At 42.3% G+C, this 22123-nt stretch overlaps 1 protein-coding gene across 1 annotated transcript in view; it reads left to right on the forward strand.

Moving 5' to 3' along the window:
* LOC145997357 (uncharacterized) overlaps nucleotides 1–22123 on the forward strand; it is a 137864-nt gene that overhangs the window by 112741 nt on the left and 3000 nt on the right. The window contains exons 20-22 of the mRNA XM_083134358.1: nucleotides 19066–19141; nucleotides 19650–19699; nucleotides 21276–21377. Coding sequence (XP_082990484.1) covers nucleotides 19066–19141; nucleotides 19650–19699; nucleotides 21276–21377 — 228 coding nt within the window. The remainder of the gene's footprint in view (nucleotides 1–19065; nucleotides 19142–19649; nucleotides 19700–21275; nucleotides 21378–22123) is intronic.

A 22123-nucleotide genomic window follows, 5' to 3' on the forward strand; every position in this document is an offset into this window, starting at 1 on the left:
ACTAATGGGCAATAAAATCTGAAGAAAATTTGTGTCTAACAAAAAATAAACTAAATAGAATTATACATGCATACAATATTTATTGTGTTTTTTTTTTCTATCTACAATTATATTTTTCTTATATATATTTTTTATTTTTTTATAGAGTTGATTAAAGCACATATTTGAGGAAGGCAACACCACCCATATATAAATAAACATACCCCGAAAAAATGCGCTCCATGAAAAGTTGCCCTGTGTGCAAAAAAACTATATCAAGCAAACATTTTGCAAGACATTGTCGCACCTGCGTGCCAGGCAAGCATTTGGCTGCCACCGAACTGTGTTCCGGATGCAATAAACATATTACAATTGCGTATGTCAAGAAGCATAAGCTTACTTGTCTAAGCAAAAATACATCTGGGGCCCAGCCTTCGACCTCCACCAAGAGGAAGGCAGAAGCAGCCTCCATCAATGCACCACCCGCTAAACGCGTCAAGCCTCCAAAAGCAGACCGGTCTGCTTTCGGGGGAATATTAGGAGATTACGTTCAATTGTCGGATGGCTCATGCGACGTGCGTAGCTTTTTAGAGGAGAAGCGAGCAGAAATAGTTTCTATTTTTAGTAATGCACTGGCTACGCACTCCTCCACTAAATTCTACGCATCGCTTCGTTGCTGGTACAAAAGGCCGTCTGATGAAATTTACAGCTTCTGCCACAACACCAAGGCGAAGACGCTGCATCTGGCGGATGTCGACAACCTCGAGGACATCTACAACAAGTTTGTCGAGGAGCTGGTGGCAAAGCAAGAAGAACATCAAGCCAAGGGCTCGGGGGGTTCGCTGTGTGGGGAGCCTCACGAACTGCGCGTCAAACTTTCAAAGTTTGTGCCTCTCTCCGCCTCCAGCTACGTCCCCTTACCAGAAGCAATTGCGGAAAAGATGGCCGTCCTGAACATTCAGAACAGAGACGCCAAGTGCTTTCTCTGGTCGGTGCTTGCAGCGTTGCACCCTGTTCACTGGAAAAAACAACCACACCGAGTTAACCACTACCTACCCTACGAGCCAGAGCTGGAAGATGCCATTGCTGGGATCAACTACCCGGTGGAGGTCTCGGATATTCGCAAGTTCGAGGCCCGTACACACAACCCTCGGTTGGCCATCAACGTTTATGGCCTCACCGAAAACAAAAATGTGGTTTTCCCTATCCGGGTGAGCAACGTAGACGACGATAGTGCGCAGGAAATTCATCTTCTGCTTATCAAGGACGAGACCCACCACCATTACACCCTCATTCGCTCGCTCTCTCGGCTTGTTTCAAGCCAGCTGAGCAAAGACAAAACCCACATAGAAGTTTGTCCCAGGTGCTTGTCTAAATTTCGTAATCAAAAACGGCAGGATTACCAGCGCATCAGAGGTCGCAACATCGCTGCCGAGAAGCTCGCTAACCACAAGCTCTACTGCAAAGCCAACGAACCTGGTCTGGCAGACTTGCCCAAACCTGGCGACGTGGAGCGTTTCCGCAAGCACGGTGCCATGGTAGAGCACCCCGCTATCATCATCGCGGATTTCGAGGCCTTTCTCAAACCCCTGTCTACTTGCGATCCCGATCCTGAAGTTTCTTCCACCACCCCTTACCAACTCCATGAGGCATCCAGTTTCGCATACGTTGTGGTGCGACGAGATCAACACATCGCGCCCGAGCCCTACGTGTACCGTGGTCCCGACGCAGCCAAACACTTCCTCGAGAGGATGGTTGTGGAAGCCAACGAGATAGGGAAGGTGCTGTTGACCCCCAAGTCTATGCTCCCACTGTCCCCCGATGATCAACGTAGACACGACGAGGCCATCACTTGCCCTGTCTGCGTCGAGGAGTACACCGCCAACAACCGTAAAGTCCATCACCACGATCACTTTAGCGGTAGGTACGTTGGTCCTTGGTGCAACAGATGTAACCTTAAGGCCCAGGACCCACGCTTCATCCCTGTGTTTTTTCACAATGGCTCGGGATACGACTTCCACCACCTGATCAAGCATCTTGGGTACGACAATGCAAGAATCAACGTCCTGGCACAAAACGAGGAGCGTTACATCAGTGTGAGCAAGTTGGTTCGAATCCCAGCATCCGACTCTACCGTCGAACTTCGCTTCCTCGACTCCCTGAGGTTCCTCCCGGCCAGCCTCGATGCTCTCGCAGGGAAGCTTAGCGACAAGCAAATGCGCATCACCTCTGCGAATTTTCCAAACTTGGACGCCAGTCTCTTCAGGCGTAAGGGGGTCTACCCCTACGAATACGTCACCGACCCTACCAAGTTTGCGGAGACGTCGCTACCTCCCCAGGCGAAGTTCTACAGTTAGTTACGGGGCTCGAACATCACCGACGAAGAATATCATCACGCCCAGTCCATGTGGCGCGAGCTAGGTTGTCGAACTCTCGGGGACTACCACGACGCCTACCTCAGACTTGATGTGACGCTCCTCGCCGACGTGTTCCAGACGTTCCGGGCGACCGCAATGAACATCTACCACCTGGACCCCGCCTACTTCTATAGTCTCCCCGGACTGGCGTGGTCAGCCATGTTTCTGGTGACGAAAATCAAGCTGGAGCTTCTTTCGGACGTAGACATGATGCTGTTTGTGGAACGCGCCGTGCGGGGTGGAATGGTCCAGGTGTCGCAACGGCACGCGTGCGCCAACAACCATCACATGGCTACTGGCTACGACTCTACCCAACCGTCGAGCTACATCATGCACACAGACGTGAATAACTTGTACGGGCACTCCATGATGCAGCCACTCCCCTTTAGAGGGTTCGAGTGGGCTGATCCTTCCAACTTCGACGTTGAAGGTTTCGACGATTCGGAACATGGGTTCTTCGCCGAGGTGGACCTTGAGTTCTCCGAGAAGCTGCAGGATTTGTTCTGCGATCTTCCCCCTGCACCCGAGTTCAAGTGTCCACCCAATTCCAACCAGAAGAAGCTCGTCATGGATTTCGAACCCAAGAAGAATTACGTCCTTCACTACCGGAATCTCCGGTGGTTGATGCAGCAAGGAGTCACAGTCCACGCAGTTCACCACATCCTCAAGTTCGAGCATTCTCCGTGGTTGCGTCCATATATCGAGCTCAACACCGAACACCGCACCGCAGCTACGTCCGAGCTTGATAAGGATTTCTTCAAGCTCATGAATAATGCGGTGTTTGGCAAGACCATGGAGAATGTACGGAATCGCGTGGACATAAAATTGGTGGCGAGGAAAGAGCTATGTCGTCAGCTTGTCGCGAGTCCATTGTTCAAGTCTCGAACAATCTACAACGAGCAGCTGGCTCTGATTCACATGAGGCAAGGTGTGGTGAAACTCACCAAGCCCATCTACGTCGGAGCCACTGTTCTGGATCTGAGCAAGCTCCACATGTTCGAGACGTACTACGACATATTACGTCCACACTACGACCACAACATCTCGCTTCTCTACACGGACACGGACAGCTTGGTGTACCACGTTCGCACAGCCGACGCATACGAGGATATAGCCAGAGTTCCATCTTTGGTTAACCTCTTCGACACCTCGGGCTATCCCCAGCCGAACCAGTACGGTATCCTGGCCCGCAACAAGAAGGTGCCTGGCAAACTCAAAGATGAGAAGGACGGAGACGTGATTCTTGAGTTTGTAGGTCTTCGCGCCAAGGCCTATACCATCAAAGCCGAGGGTAGCGTTACCAAGAAGGCCAAGGGTGTCGGCAGACAGGTGGTTCGGGAGCATCTCACATTCGAGGACTTCATGGATTGCCTCAAGACCAGGTCGTCGATTCTAAGAGCAGAACAGCGCATCCAGAGTGTCGACCATGTGTTGACCACCAACAAGGTGAGGAAGATTGCCCTGGATCCCAACGACGACAAGAGGTGCGTTCTCCAATGTGGAATCCACACACTGCCGTGGGGGCACTATCGTTTAGCAGAAAGCAAAACCTGCAACATATGCCCATCTTCAACAGAAGATTCATAAAAAAACAAACAAAAAAAAGAAAACAAAAAAAAAAAACACTGACTGTTATTACAAAAAACTTTGACCGTATTTTAAATAACCAGCATACCTATGAATCTTTTTGGTTTCCGAAAACAAACCAACATGGAGACTGTACACCGCGCGACGACAGATCATGAATTTCTACCTTCCATGTTAACTAAACTCAACGGTCTACTGATTGTTCACCTTAACAGCATTTGGACGAAATTGGATGACGATGTGGGCAAGATGTTTTACGTCTTCAACAACAATTTACATTTCTACGAAATTCCGATCGATGGAAAACTTCAAATCGCCGTGAATCCGAAAAACGTAGGCGAAATCAAAATATCTACCGGCAAGAACATTTTTCGAATCAAGCACGACAAGATGCTTTCTAGCATTACGTACGATGTTTCTGCAGGAGATTGTTTATACGTGGAACTCCTAGGAGATTACGACAAACTCATTCCTCTCTTCGTAGAATTACGAATCGTCTATCCTATTATAAATAACCGTTAACCAAAATGCCTAACGATATTTTCGGCAACACCAAGCGTGTAGACCACGCAGAAGAGATTCTCATGTTGGACGTCCGAATTAAAAAGTTGAGGAGCGATTTGATCGCTTTGCAGGAGACCTTAAACAAAAGTTTAGAGTCCGAGATCGCTACGCTCCAAACGCAATGTCTCGACCCCATTCTGAAAATCGATTCCGAACTGAAAACGCTCATAAAAAATTATGTCGACGTACCTTCTTACGACAACGTTCAAAATATACAGTTGAGCGTGGATAAGCTTCAAAATGATTTGGCCAAATTACAACAATTTCAATCGAAAAATGAAGATTTGGAAAAATTGAAACTCGAAATCGAAGAACGAACTTCCGCAATCGAAAAGAATTTCTCTGAACTTCAAACCGTCGTGAAGGATATTGATGTAGAACGCTTGCATGTTGTTGTTTCCAAATTACAAGAAGAATTCGCCAGCACGTTGGAAGAAATTAAATCCAAGTTACAGACTTTGGAAGATACCATGACGAACCTACCATCGTCAGACGAACTGCAGGTCATCGGCAAAAGCGTCGCGAACATAAAAATTCAATTGGAGGCTTATCAAGATTTCGAACACATTCAAACCACCATCGCTACGCTTCAGGCGTCTCTGGAGTTGATCAACGAAGAAATTAAAAATATTCACGCTGAAGCGAGCGCGTTGACGAGTATTCAAGACACGTTAAGCACGGTTCAGCAGAAGATCGAATATTTAGAAAATTTGAACGTCGAATCCAATCTTGCTCATTTTCATCACGTGCTGGACAACATACAGGGTGACTTGGAATCGTTACGGACGAGCGTGCCTTCGAGCGAAGATTTGGAAAAATTGAAAACGGCGGTGACGGCACTATCCGATTCGAGCGACATCAAAAGTTCGTTGAGCGATCTCGAGAGTAGGGTGGCCAATCTCCCCACCTCCAAAGAATTACACGCTTTGAAAAGGAACATATCACGTATGCTGAAACGACTGGAAACGGAAACGGCGAACGTGGAACAGATTCGAGACGAAATCAGTTCGCTGGTGTCGACGCTGCCCACTTCGCAGAGCGTCGCCGAACTTCACACGCAGTTTACCGAGATGCGAAGCATCGTGAACGATCTCACCGAGAAAAGTTCGAAATTGAATCAAGTCGAGAACCTTCAGAGTATTGTCGTCAACATCAGGGATCAAGTTGGAGTGCTGGAATCCACGCAGGAATCGACGCTGGTCTCTTTCGGTGCCAAGTTACAAGAACTCAACGAAAACTACAAGCAGTTGAACGTGGAAGTGAAAATCAAACCGTCATTTTCTACCGTAACGGAAACCATAGTCGAACATTTGTTGCCCGTACAAAATACACTGGGACAGCTTCACAGCAACCTCGTTAGCGTCGATACTAAATTCGCTAAACTGCATTCTCTGCAAGCCATCGAAATCAACAGCGTACCCAATCAACAGAGAATCTCCACGTTCGTCGAAGGTAACAAACTGTACATGTTGCATCCTTATCATCCGTACTACAAGTTTCTCCTCGATGGCACGATTCAGATAAATGAATTTTCGTACTGGTCTCACGGTAGAAAAGCTAGCGTTCCCACTATGACCTTGATATCGAATCGTGGTGTTCAGAAAGCAGGAAACATTCCTCTGGCACGTTGGAACGAAACGCGCAACGTATATGAAATACACGAAGACGAAGATCTTACCGTTTTTGACGTGAGTGCCGGCGATAAGCTGATCATTCAAAACACGAGCGAAGTGCCACCCTCTTTGAATCCCATCACGCTGGTGCTTCTCTTCAAACGTAATCTCTAAAAAATGTCTAGGCAAGCCATCGTCGAAGAATTGCATAAACCTGCACGCCGCAACTACAAACGTTTAGCTGTGGTAACCAAGGGAATCGATGACCTCTGGCAAAGTGACCTCGTGGAGATGAGTAGCGGCAATCTAAAAAATATGCATAAATTGAACAAGAGCAACAAGTACCTCCTCACCGTCATAGACACGTTTTCGAAATTCGCATGGGCTCTACCTTTGAAAGCCAAAACAGGAACGTGCGTCACGGAAGCATTCAAGACAATTTTTCGCGAAAGCGACAGACGACCTCGGTTTTTGCAAACGGACAAGGGGAAGGAATTTTACAATGCCGTATTCCAAAAGTTTATTCGGAAACACGACATTCGACATTATTCAACCTTCAGTCACATCAAAGCCAGCATCGTGGAAAGATTTAATCGAACCTTGAAAACACACATGTGGAAACGATTCACGCTTCGAGGAAATTACAAATGGGTCGACATACTGCCGGAACTCGTCGACACCTATAATAATACAGTACACAGAACGATAGGCATGAAGCCAGCTGACGTTACGAAATCTGACGAGCAGCGTTTAATTTCTACAGTTTACTGTCCAAAGTACACTCCCACGACTACCAAGAAATCAAAATTCAAAATTGGAGACCAGGTGAGGATCAGCAAATTCAAACGCACCTTCGAGAAGGGGTTCACAAAAAATTGGAGCACGGAACTTTTTACGGTGGTTCGAGTTTTACCCGGAAACCGACACACGTATATAATAAAAGATAGTAGCGGTGAGATTTTGAAAGGAAGATTTTACGAAGAGGAACTCTCTAAAACAAAACATCCCGACACGTACCTCATCGAGAAAGTATTGCGTAGAAAAGGCAACAAACTGTTTGTCAAATGGCTGGGACTTCCAGAAAAAAGTTGGATCAACGCGAACGAAGTGATCTTGTAAGTACATGGAACGTGGTGAAACGTCTACCGGATTCGGAAAGTCAAACGAGAAAAAAGAACGGTGAGTTGCTTCCCGACAGCATCCGCTGTCTGATCGTAGGTCCTTCGGGGTGTGGGAAAACAACACTGCTCGTGGACAATTTTCTCCTCGCACCGAATTGGTTAGATTGGAAGAACAGGCACCTCTACGTATTTTCGAAAAGTCTCGAACAAGCGAAATACAAGCAACTGATAAAACTGTACGATGGTCTGGACATTGCAACGTTCGCTTCGGAAATAAAGCCACTCGACGATTGTCGTAAAAATTCAGTCGTTGTGTTCGACGATGTCATCCTGGAAAATCAAAATGAAATTCGCAATTTTTTCACGCAAGGTCGTCACAAAGGAATAGATTGCTTCTTCCTAGCTCAAACGTTTTCCAAAATTCCAAAACAGTTAGTACGCGACAACGCTAATTTCATATGTTTGTTTCGTCAAGATCACACCAACCTCAAGCACGCGTACGATGACTACGTAGGCGGAGACATGAACTACAATCAATTTTCGGAACACTGCTGCTCCCACTGTTGGAACAGTGACGATTTCGGATTCGCGACGATCGACATGACGAGGAAACCCAACGACGGAAAATACAGAAACAAAATCAACGACTTTCTAAACGTTGCAACGTTGTGAGAAACGACGTGTATAAATAACGTTATGACGAAACGAAAAATCGAAGACGAAAATCTCAAGCTTCGCGATTACCTCGCGAAACGCTTCAAAGGTTGGAAATCCGAGAATCGCGGATTCTACGAAGAGAAGAAACGTCAAGATCAACCTGTGATCGACGCCATCAGCGATCTAGGTAAAGAAATTAAAAGCGTCACGGAACAAAATAAAAATTTGATCAACGAACTCGTACCACTTGCAGCTAAAAGTTACGCCGTACCCACGCCCATTTCGAGCATTCCTTCGACGCCGTTCGAACTAAGAGACGTACCGCCACGACGTCGAGCCATAGGTAGCACGTCGTCGTCTTTGGATAAGATCGAGTTGGGACCTTTGGCACGAGACTACCTGAGCACGGGGAAATTCGACAAGGATGAAGTGTTCGGATTGTATCCGAGCATGGAGAGCAACGAAGGCGGCGGTGTGGTTTGGAAGATTGGAAAATCGAAGGTGACCTTCGAAGGCAACGACATTAAAGTTAATTTAGGCGAGAAGGATAGTTGGAACAGGTACCCGGGTACGGTGGGACTGTGGGAACTCGTTGCCAAAAAGCAGCCGAAAGATTACACCGACGAAGATTACCAGAGTTACAAGGAAATTTTGATCATGACGGATGCCTTGTACCAAAACAACGACGCCTCGCAGAATAGGGTCAAATCCAGCAGCGGCGAGAAGTACAGAAATCTCATCAAGCCGATATGGAACCAGGTGAAAACAGGCAGCGGCGTCAAACTCTACAACACCCTGCCCAAAGAGTTTGTGTGGGTGGACGACGTGCGCAAGCTCATAGACAGGTTGTTGGTTATTGCAGGAGAGGAGAATGCAGGCAATCGTAATTTCTACAACGAGAAGGTAGGAATTGTGGACATGATCAGCACAAAATTTTCCAACTTCATCGTGAACGACGACAAGGGCATAGGTTACCTCATTAAAATTATCAACACGCTGCCTCCGAGATTCTGGAACGTGGCCGAAGGAAAGGGGCTTGTGAACGACATCATCAACAAGTTACCTTTCGAGATGCATTTACCCGGCTACCAGTACTGCGGACCAGGTACCAAACTCGAGAAAAGATTGAAGAGAGGAGACAGGGGTGTGAATCCGTTGGACGCCGCATGCAAAGATCACGACATCGCTTACAACACCACTCGCACCGAACTGGATGCACGTCACGAAGCAGACAGAAAGTTAGAGCACGCAGCTTTCGAAAGATTCGTCAGCAGAGACGCTTCGCTGGGAGAAAGAGTTGCAGCACTGGGCACCACCATCGCCATGAACACAAAACAAAAACTTGGGTGGGGTATATAAATAACATACAGTAAAAAAAAAACACATCATGTCTGGTATAACCGTCTTGCCACACGAACTGCTGTGTAAAATATTCAAACATGCAGTAAATGGAGATTGTGAGGATATAAGAAAATTTTTGATCATAGCGAGATCAACGCCGGAATTTCGCATCCCTTGTGAAATGGCTGTTAAGGATTATCTTCGGGAAATTAGCGGCATGAGGTGCGGCGATCTCGACACTCTTTTTTCGGTCGCAGGGGGGAAAAATTAAACAATAGGTTAGATGAACTGCACGAGGCGAGGCTGGGGAGAAGACGATTCACAGATGATTGGCATAAGTCGAAACAAGAGACGGAAGATATCATCACGCACATTATCGCATTTTCCGAAGCACAAACTTTCTTCCTCTAACACAGACAAAAAAAATCTTCGATACAAAAATCTCGTGAAAAAAAATATATATAAAAATAACACACATCGTGAAAAAAAAATAATCTTCAGTGTATATAAATAACACACATTGTGAAAAAAATTAAATTTCTCTAACACACACACTGAAAATTTCTCTTCAATATGACGACTGAAAAAATGAGTGACTTTCAAGCATTAAAACAAATGCTAAATTTGTCAGTAGAGTATGTAAAAATTCAGGAATTGGAAGTGGACAAACCTTACACGATAACTTCCGGTTCAATTGTTTCTACCCAGTATGGTCCCAAGGCGCGTTTGTTGCTCAACGCACAATACAGTCTATTTTTACCAGATCGATACGCTAACATGTTATCCGACGAGAAGCTAGCTATTTTAATCGAGAACAAAACTCAAATCGTGTACAAGGGTACAAAGGAACTTCTTGGTAAGAAAACAAAGCACGTAATAGAATTTGTGTAACGGCTCTGCGCGGAGTATATCCTTGAAAAAAAAATTACACGGAACAAAAAAAATCTCAGAACATTTATATATAAATAACATACCGAAAAAAATTACACAAAACAAAAAAAATCTCAAAACATATATATAAATAACATACCGTGAAGATAACATATAGAGCATCAACATGAAGCCCAAAGGTGTCGTGTACCAGATACCTTACTCCAATCTGAAAAATCTAGGTACCCTCGATGGTTTACTCACCAAAAAACAACGCGAGAAGAAACGTTCTTGCTTGATGAAAGGACACGGAATGAAATTACTTCTCAGCACACCTCAATTGAGACGCTTGCAGCGTTCGCGGAAACAGCAAAAAATCGGAGGTTTCATATTCAGCATCCCAGCCATCCTGGCAGCATTGGGGGCTGTTGGAAGTTTGGCCGGCGGAAGTGCCGCCATCGCGAAAACCGTCATCGATTCGAAGAAGAACAAGGCGGAATTGGAAGAACAGAAACGTCACAACCTGGCCATGGAGAAGAAAGGGAAAGGTATAACCAAAAAACAAAAAAGCAACCTCGATGCTTTAAAGAAATATAAAAAAAGAAGAAGCCCTGTCCAACTTCGATATTGAATCTCTAATCGAACTGTTGGGAATAAAAAACTTCAGGGGTGTTTTCATGTCCGATTCTCTACCCTCTGCTGTGAAGAAAAAGGAGTATGGCGTGGTCAACCTGGACAGTTACAAAAATCCTGGTACACATTGGATATGCTACCTCAAAATTGACGATAACAATGCATTTGTTTTCGATTCGTTCGGTGGCACACCGCCTGCCAGGTTGGTTAAGTATCTTAGTGTTGCCAACCTCTACTACAATGACAAACGCATCCAGGGTTTCACCGATGTTAACTGCGGCCACCTATGCCTTTCTGTTCTCGCATACATGTCTAAAATAAATAACCCGTCGGTGGAACATTTTCAGAAAGCATTGTGGAACCTGAAACACGATGGGCGTGTTCCATCTCACGAGCGAATCTTCGATCCTGAAACTCACGCTGCACGACGACATCGTCTATCCTAAATCCGTAGCTCTGCGTGCATTCTACAGCATGTACCTCATACCTAACGTCACGCAGCACAATAATAAAATTAGTGTCGGAAACGAACACATCGTCGTCACGCCAGGCCAATACAATCTTTCCACTTTGCAAGCTCAGTTACCCAAAGGCACGTACCTTTCTCAAAATTCGGTCACGCACAGAGTGGAAATCGTGTCGGCAACGGAGACCGTGGACCTGGGCACCATGGGAGAACTTTTAGGTTTCGAGAACGATACCAAACTCGAAGCTGGCATCAAACATACGGCAACCAACATTCCTAAATTTCTAGCCATAGAAACTCTAAACGTTCACTGCAACGTGGCGGAAGGCATGATCACGAAATCCTCGGACGAATTGTTAGGAAGTCACAAGCAGACAGGAATCATAGCCAAATTCAAACCCAGTTCCGAATTCATGGAACCGATCATCTACACACCCTCTTCGCCGATCTATTTTCCAGTATGCCGCAACCGCATAGACGACATAGAGTTGGTGGTGACAAACGAGAAAGGAGACGTGGTGGATTTCGCAGGTGCAACGACCACTGCCATCGTGGAGATCAACGTATAATAAATAACACGCATAGTAAAAATGGAGCAAATCGAAAGTTACGAATTGCAATCTTTCCCTCCCAACCGTCGCACGTTTGCCAATCTCAACGAAGCGAACAGGGAGATCGAATACGACGTGGACGTAGGCGACGGGTTTGTTCATCCTCACAGAGCAGACCTCTATCTTCAATTCGACGTGGTGAAGAAGGAAAGCGGAGACGCGTTTCCACCCAATGCAAATTTGATACTCGTGGACAACTTCGTGCCTCACCTGTTCTCGCAGGTGGAGGTGAGGAAACACAACACCGTCATAGACAGAATAGATTATCCAGGCATCACGTCGACGGCAGTGGGAACATTGAAATTATCCAAAACTGACGCAGCATACTACCAGGCGGGAGGATTCGAAGCGGGGACCAAAATATCGACTAAAAGTCACACGGTGCTCTTTCCCATGCGTCTGCTGCCGGGATTCTTCTCGGACTACAAAGAAATCATGTGGAAGGGAGGATTGCGCGTCACGTTTCGAAGAGCGGCCAACGACAACAACGCACTGATGCGATACACCAACTTGAACGCTGACGGAACGCCGATAGCCAACACATTACCCGAAGCGGCCAAGTGCGTCATACGGAGCATGGAATTGAGAATGCCGATCGTGGAATACGAGACGAACTACGCCCTCAAGTACAAAGCAGAGATCTTGAAGAATCCGCAGGTGCCGATTCACTTTCACGGTTACCAGTGCGTGCAGAAGATGGCATCGGGAAGTCACATGGAATTCGACGTGACAACTCAGTTCAACAACATACAGTTCGACATGCCAGATTTCGTCGTAGTGTTCTTTCAAACCGGGCGCGATAACAACCAGGAAAAAGATTCCAGCAAGTTCGACGACTGCAAGATCAAGAACATTTATCTGAAGAACGGGAGGAACGAAGTGTTCCCGCGCGAGAATTACAACCTCGACATGACCAAAGACGATTATCTCAAACTTTACGAAGCTTACACCTCTTTCAAACGCGTGACCGAGGGAAGCATGGACATGTACTACACGCCCAGTGAATTCAAAACCCGCAGGCCGATGTTCGTCATCAACACATCTAAGAGAAAGCAGGTGGTGGTCAACGATCGAACCAACATCAAGGTCGTCTGCGAGTTCCACGAAGCCTTGCCCGAGGACACCGTGTGCAGCGTCATCCTGATTGCAGAGAAGTCCTTCGTCCACGACGTGAAGAACGAGAGGGTCACAGAGCAGTTTTAACATGTTTAACATCTTTTCTTGCGCAAATAAGAAATTTTTTGTACTAGCACAATCAGTTACAATAGCACAATACGAATTTTACTAGTTCAGATCAGTTACAAATGTCAATTTCATTAGTTATCAGTTACAATATCTTTTTTGCACTATAGCACGAGAGACAAATCAGAAAATTTGCACAAAAAAAATTTGTTGTTGTTTTTTACACAAGAAAATTAACAATAAAATTTTTTTTTATCGTTTCAGATGCTGTCGAAACATCAAAAACACATACACACACACTAGAAAAAAGCATGCAACTTTATTTGTAACACACACACATACATTCTCCATCTTCATCAAAAAAATATTATAATAAACATAATTATTTTTATCTATATCTCACAATAAAACTCTATATCCAAAAATATTACAACATCAAAATAACACTAGAGTCGTTAGTACACGTTGCATGCATTACGGAGGTCCTCTGTAGGGTTTCATGGAAGTTTGGGGGAAAAAAAAAAAACACGTGAAACCCTACAGAGGTGCGGTTATTTAGAGCCGCAGCCGTTAGAACCTTTTTGGTTGGGCACCACGCACCCTGGCGGGGTTAGGGGCCAGGCATCCTAAAAAAAACAACAATTATTATTTGTTTGTTTGCGTCACAATACGAAAATAATAAGAAGCGCGCGCATATGCATGTGCAGCACATCGTTCCCGCAAGAGAGGTTTGCAAAAGTCGCGATATACATTGGCACCCAGAACTTGGAAATAATGCATATTCGCTCACCACTGTTGCCAGCTTAGTCTCTCTCTTCATCTTACAGCAATATTGGTATCTCTATCTTTTTTAGTTGGAAGTGGGTTGCCAACACACTCTAGTTAATAATGCTACATATTATACACGCACACACATACTATGTTGCCATCCATTCATCCATCCCTCTCTCTCTTTTACGGCTGTGTGTGTTTGTTGTCGGCTCTATTGCCCAGTGTGTGTATGTTACGTCAGTATATAAATTAGTTAAGTCTCAAGCAAGATAGTTCTTGTTAAGTAAGAAAAAAAAACTGTAGGTAGGTGTTGGTAATACTGTCGGTTGTTTAACTATTCCCTCTCTCTTTTTCTCCTTTTTTTTTTTTGTAAAAAGCTATGGCAAAAATACCAGTAGGCTGGCAAATTGCTTTATGCACTGTAAGGCCTCAAGCAGTATTGCCAGCTCCTTGCTTTAGGTTAGGTTAGACCAAAATAAAAACCTTGATGACTTTTCGAGTAAGATGTTGGCAATACTGCAAGACAAGCCTCAAGCAGTATTGCCAGCTCCTTGCTTGAGGCTAGGTTAGACCAAATAAAAACCTTGGTAACTTTTCGAGTAAGATGTTGGCAACGCTGCAAGGCAGACCTCAAGCAGTATTGCCAGTTCCTTGCTTTAGGCTAGGTTAGACCAAATAAAAAACCTTGGTGATTTTTTCGAGTAAGATGTTGGCAACGCTGCAAGGCAGACCTCAAGCAGTATTGCCAGCTCCTTCCTTGAGGTTAAGTTAGACCCAAAAAAAAACCTCGGTGATTTTTTCGAGTAAGAAGCTGGCAACACTGCGAGAAAATGGGGCTCATGCCTTACGAGAGAAATCCATTAAGGCGAGCCCCATCGAGCCCCATTTTCGGTTGGCGAACCCGTGCCACTGCTCTACTCAAAACAGTTTTACCTAAATGTATTATCCAATGATTACGATGCGGTGGCATGTTCCGAGACTTGGTTAAAGTCTGCGCATGCTAACGAGGAACTGTTTGACGACAGATACGTCGTATTCAGGAGACCGTGACCCGATTGCCTCGGGAAAACCAAAGGCGGAGGTGTCCTGTTGGGTGTTCGACGGAAATTCCAAGCCACCAAAATAGACTGCAATCTTGAGGACCCTACCGTTAAATGTTTAATTGTTAAAGTTAAAATGGATGATGAAACTAACTTGAATGTGTGTGTAGTGTATGTCCCGCCTGATTCCCCATCTAAAACATACGATACACTGTTTGATCACATAACCTCGCAATGTCCGACTGGGTGTCGATTACTTCTGACAGGCGACTTGAATATTCCAGAAATCGTCGGCTCACATTCAGATTTACTAAATTCAGGAAACACGTGTCTACATTTGCAAAATTTCCTCGAATTCCATTCATTAAAAAACTGTAACGATGTGTTAAACACTTATGGCAAAACGTTAGACTTAATAATAACCAATTTGAACTACGTATCTGTTGAAATGAATGAGCTTCCGATAGTACCTGAAGATAAACACCATCCTGCACTAATGCTGTGTGCTTCTCACCCACAACCACGCAAAATCAAAACCGAGGGAAGACAAAAACGATATAATTTCCAAAAGGCTGATTTTTTAAAACTATTCAAAGAAATTCAAGTTGTAAACTGGGATGTATTAAGAAATTTTAAAGATATAAATGATGCGGTCCGTACATTCTATGGCATTTTAAACTCTGTATTTGATAAATGCGTCCCCTACATGAATCTCAAGTCGCAACTATATCCATGCTGGTTCACCTGGGAAATGAAAAAGGATATAGTTCTTAAAGCTATGCATCATCGGAAATGGAAAAGACAGATCGGGGATGCCGCCTTTCATGAAGCTAAATTTAAAGAATTGCGGAAGAACGTTAAAAAACGCATCTTCAAGGCGTACGATGAATATCTGCTAAACTGTGAATTAGGTATGCAATACGATCCCAAAAGATTTTGGTCCTTTGTAAAAAACAAAAGAAAGAAAATACCTACCCACCCCACCACCTACCAAAATAAATCTCTACGAAGCGGAAAAGAAATTGCGGATGCATTTGCTCGTCATTTCAAGTCAGTCTATAGCGATGACAAATCAAGCTACGAAACAACATTCCCCCTGGATAACACTAACGAACTATTGGACATGCTCTATATTGGTGAAATTTCCCTAAATGACGTGGAAGATGCAATAAAATCACTAAAACCAAAAAGATCTGTTGGTCCCGATATGGTCCCCCGTACGTGATAAAGGGATGCTCGGAAAGCCTTAAGTACCCGCTACACATCTTATTCAACCTTTTACTCTCCACCTGCGTTTTCCCGGAAATATGGAAGCTTTCTGAGGTGGGTCCCGTACCAAAGACCTCCGACAAAGCTGATATCAACAACTATAGGCCAGTCGCTCTTATTTCAACTCCTGCAAAACTCTTCGAACAAATCTTATGTAAATACATTTCGAGACACCTTCATCCGATACTGTCCCCTCACCAGCATGGATTCATACCTAAACGGTTCATTGTAACAAATTTATTGGAAATCTCCGACTTTATAACCTTGATGCTGGACGGGAAAGGGCAAGTTGATGTAATTTATACTGATTTTTCAAAGGCGTTCGATCTTGTTGACCACGATACACTTCTCCAAAAGCTTCACCATCTTAACCTCTCAGCCCGTGTTTTAAAACTTATCTCCTCCTACCTAAAAGACCGAAAACAGTATGTTAGATGTGATAATAGCATGTCTACTGTATTTCAGACCTCCTCGGGTATCCCGCAAGGATCGAACCTTGAACCACTGCTATTTCTAGTGATTGTTAACGATCTCCCAGAATGCCTGCTACATTCCAAGATACTCTTGTACGCGGATGACCTGAAAATATTTAAGTCTATAACGAACGATAATGATAGCTTGGAACTGCAAAAAGACATTGGAAATCTTGTAGAATGGTGCGCTAAAAACAAACTAAAACTCAATTTTAACAAATGCAAAATTATGACTTTCACTCGAAAGAAACAACCCTACACACACACTTACACAATCAGTGGCCACACGTTAGACAGAGTTTCAAGTTATACAGATCTTGGTGTTCAGTTTGAAGAAAATAACAGTTTCCGAAAACACATCGACGGCATTGTAGCAGAAGGGCACCGAAACCTAGGGTTTATAATGAGAATGGGAAACGACTTTAAGAAGTTAGAAACATTCCAAACGCTATACAATACCTACGTAAGGTCGAAATTGGAATACGCGTCTATCGTCTGGTCCCCACATAACCTAAATGAAACCAGCAGAATAGAGAATGTACAAAACAAGTTCCTTCGATTCTTAGGATTGAAAAGAGACGGCGTTTACCCCAAATATACTCCTTATCATACCCTAAAAAAATACTTCAATGTACAATCCATAGGCGATAGAAGAAACATACATCAGTTACTATTCTAACATAAACTTTTAAACAACTCATTAGACTCCTCTCAGCTGCTTTCAGAAATCCCTTTTTATGTACCATATAATAAGGTAAGACCACGGAAAGAGCTGTTTCAAGTACCGAGAGCTCAAACAAAGTCAGCCAATGCGGCACCCACTCGGAGAATGTGTAGGTTATATAACGAAATTGCAATGACATATGATAAGATAGACATCTTCCAAAATTTTCGAAGGTTCAAAAGGGAAACTGAAACTTACTTCCAACAACAGACTTAACATTGTTTAGCAGTTCAACCTCTTAATGAACGGGCGAAAGAGTCTATGCTATTTTTTCTTTTTCTTTTGGTGTTATTTACTAATTACTATCATTACATCTATATATCATCGTTTATAAATGTAAGGTGAAGCTCATATGTTTTTCCTTGGTTATCATGTGTAAGTTCTAACCCCAACTGTCAGGTTAATACTTTATACTTTTTTTCATATCTAATATTAATTTTTATATTACTGTAACACATATTATCATAGTATTGTACCTTATGAATTATTCTGATTGCATATTTTGTGTACCAGTGATAATACAAGACACTGTAAGTGGGCATTTGCCTGTAGTGTCATATCTTTAAATAAATAAAAAAATAAATCTACAGTTTAAAGTGGGATCCGAACCACTATGTGCCTCCACCGGGTATCGAACCCAGGACCCCTTGATTACAAGGCGACGACGCTACCACTGCGCCATCGGGGAGGCCTACTAAGAGATGGAAGTTGTAATGACCGCCATATTAAGCAAATTTCAGTCATATTATGGAATATATCTTATTCGTATACTTTCAAGTTAATAACTTGAATTAAATAATTTATACTTAATTGTTTTCATAATTCATGTATACAGGGTGGGCACAAAGTCGCTTTCCCCAAAAGAAGATTTCTTCATTTATTGGGGAAAGCGACTTTGTGCCCACCCTGTGTATTTGTTTTATCTTATATTATTATATTATTCACATATTTTCGAAACATCTAATTCAGATTTTATAGGCTAATAATTATCCCAAATAGTATATGCAACGTTTTCATTATTTGTCAAATCAAAGATGGCTAGGATTAGATCTATCTTCCACTCAAATGTTGTTTAAGCATATATTAAATACATTTCTACCTAATACCGATATTTCACAATAATAGACAAGATCAAATTAATTTAGTCTTCGTTATAAATCTGTAAACTAAATCTTTATTTCATCATTTTATGTGAAAGGGCAAATGGGAATTATTTTATAAAATCAGTTTCGTTTTTTGTTTTCCTAGTTTAATATTATAACATTATAGCAAAGCAATTCTCTCTCGCTTTCAATAATATAACGTTATCCTACTGGCTGTTTATTTTCGCTACGTGTATAAGGCGATATCAAAAGTTCCAAGTTGACATTCTCAATTGTTTCCAACTACAACCTAAGCTTACTATCGCTATTTAGCATTAATCTGACACAATCTGGTAGATTGTGGATCGCCTTAATCCCGATCCCTGGGTGAGAACTCGTGGTTCCAACTGACTAGCCGGAGCAATGAGCAGAGTGTTGCCAATTCGGGGCTCCATACCCTGGAGTTACGATTGTGGTGGCACGTTGCAAAATATATGTCAATAACTAACAACAAGAAGCCATACTCTTCATTTTATGGTTCATATCCTCCTTGGGCACATATCTTATAGGTTCTATGTAGTTTGTAATTTTCTTTTACCTTACCAAAATTTGGTAAAGTCTTATCGAAAATTGTGTCCCAGTTTAGTTCACTTTTCTACTTCCAGTGCTTTGGCGCCAAGGAATATGGGCTGGTAACTTTTACCAAGGCTGCTCTGTTGGGTAATGTTCCTCATGTACCAGGCAAGTACAGTAGTGGATTAACCCTAGGAAGGGTTATTTTTATGTTAGCTGTAATAAATGATGATTTGACTTGTTGATGGGGGCTGGGACATAAATTCTGACAAAATAACAATGCCTGTTAATATTTACATTTTGGAATGTATTTCATAAACAAAATGTGTCATTGCCAAAATCTGAGACAACAGGCAGCAACACGGTTGTGTAATAATTACTTAATATCGACTATTATCTCTCACATACATATTTATAAAATTTCGCCAAAGTGTAAAAATAAAAGCAAACGAATTCAAATTGTGAAAATTCAACTTTCAGCAGATACAAATAAAAATATAGTATTTACTTTGAGAGTAAAATATATTGGAATATAATTCGAAGAATAATTAAATGCTGGGTCATCATGAGCGATAAAGAAATCATCCAGAATTTTACATTTTTATTAGTGAAATACATTATATTCATGCAAAACCTTTGCATGATTTGCAAATTAATTTACGCATTCTCTTTTCAGGGTCAAAATATGTGAGTTCTGGTGTCCTTATCCCGTATGTTCAAATGAAGGTATGGGTTTCTGAATACTGGAATATATTATTATCCTGGCAGAGTGAATTTTTAATTAAATACTGAGGCTTAGCTTTGTGGCTAGAATCGAGACGTTTTCCGTCCCATAAAAATAGCATCCGGAAATATTTTGCTAAAAGACCGTTACATTTGCGAAATCATAAAAATTAATCTTTATTACTTTGCTTCTCGTCGATGTAAGATTTGAGTAAAAATGTGAATATTATCCACCTTTCTTCTCCGAAAATTAATATTTTAAGGCAAATATTTGTGTAAGAGTTTGATATTCGTAATGTATGCTATCTAATAAGATATAAGCTGTATTGTCGAATAGATCACCGAAGATCACCGAAAAATCACGTATTAAGCAAAACAAAATTCAACAGCACAACAGCAGTTTGACTTCATTAAAAATATTTCATTTCCGATAACAAGAAATAATCAAGGTACTACGTATAAAGTACTTCGCATCACATTTTTTAGTAAAAGGAAGTAAGAAAGAACCACAATATCCGACAAAAATTTTGAATATTTGAAATGAATTGTGGAGTTAGGGAATGAACAAGCTTTCACATCACTTTATTCTTGTTATCCTCTATTTGCTTTTGCGATTTTTATTTATGCTGGATTTATTAGGATTAGAGTTTAGAACAAGTAAGGGTTCATGGTACATAAATATTTAGATGCTTAAATGCTTTCAATGACGCATTATAGCGAATGTTATGTACTATGTACAGTAACTGTGTGGAGTGCAGTATACGATGGATTAGAGACGATTTCGAGGTCGTATCGAAACTAGAAGACTCTTAGAGACATCGAGACAAAATCGACAACGAGACACTGTCAGTCTCGTTCCATTCGAGTAAATTAGAATGCACAGGTATGCGAAAATTTTACCGGAATCAAAATTGATTTACCAGATGAATTATTCATACATATTAAGTGGGTAAGTTGTAAGTATGTGTTGCGAATTGTACAAAAATATATATTTTAGTTAGATTTAGACCCTAATATGTATTTGTTTTTATATTTTCGAATCAATTATTTTGAAGCTTATGACGAAACCGAGATTTCCAAGACTAGATCAAAACTGGAGTTAAATATCGAGCAGAGATCGAGAACGTGAGATGAGACCGTGGTACCTCTACACTGAGTGCATCATACTATTCTTACCTTGCTTGTCTTGCTATCTGATACATAACGTATTTGTCCTTTCGTTAGTGGAGTGAATAGGCGTACTTGATAGAAATGTACTTGAACAGTGAAATGGTCCCTACACAAAATCTTTTCTGGCAACGAAAAACGGAGTTAAATCTTTCCTACACAAAATATCTGCTGACAACGAATAACGCACTAATATCATGCCCCATTTGCGATAACACATTCCTTATCCTCCGCGAAAGTCTGTATGAATGAAGAACATAGGCTTCGTATTTGGGAAGTTCCTGAATCAAAGCCTGTACTCACCAATGAGATTCAGTCATTTCCAACTAGGATGTGGTGAACCGAACGTCATTTACAGTTAATTTTGCAAACTGGTTCTACACCAAGAAGTAAGCACTTTATTTTGTTCCAGGTGGTCGACGTAGAAACAGGCAAAGCTTTAGGACATGGACAACAAGGAGAGCTTCGTGTTAAAGGCCCTTCTGTAATGAAAGGATACCTCAATAAACCTAAGGTAAATACTTGTTTCTTATTATTAATTGTGGTTGAAACTTGAGGTGGTTGTGTCCTTGCCATAACGAATAAAGTGCCTTCGAATCCAGATGTTCGTATACAGGTTATATCACTACAAAAAAACTAAGGATTCATGTCCAGAGAGTGAAAATTATTTCCAAGAAAAACTATAATGTCTTCAGTTTTATCCAAGGCTTACACCGTTCGCTGCTTCCTCTAAGCAAAATGACCTTGCAGCATTCCCATTCTCCTTAATTCATCCTTCTCCTCCCCTTCCTCATCTTTTACGTAAGAACCAAGATGAAATATAAAAGATTAGGCACTTTCCGGAATCAGCGTATAACACTGATGAAAGAGATGTAGGATTTGCTATGTCATAGAGGGAGGGCACATCCGTGTCATTAATCCTAATGGCTATGAATAGTGAAGACTTGGTATTAATCCAGGGAGGAAGTCTTGCCAGAACAAGAAAGCATAATATCCCTTTTAAAGATCTTAAAAAGTACCTCTTACATACACATTTTCTCTTCGCCTTGCAAGAAAACGAAATTACAATCACATCAAGAGCTACTACGTATTATTACTAGTACAACCCTTACTATTTCCATTGACTCAATAAAAATATTAGGATTGGTTGAATGGCTAAAAATAAGAAGGGAATAATAGGCAATGGACATTATTAATATAAGATTTCAATATTTGTCGAGAAATGAACCTATTAATAAAAAAATATACTAGCTGTTTTTA

Source organism: Lepisma saccharinum, chromosome 1 (assembly GCF_977018435.1).
Source record: "Lepisma saccharinum chromosome 1, izLepSacc3.1, whole genome shotgun sequence".
In the NCBI taxonomy this organism is placed as follows: Eukaryota; Metazoa; Arthropoda; class Insecta; order Zygentoma; family Lepismatidae; genus Lepisma; species Lepisma saccharinum.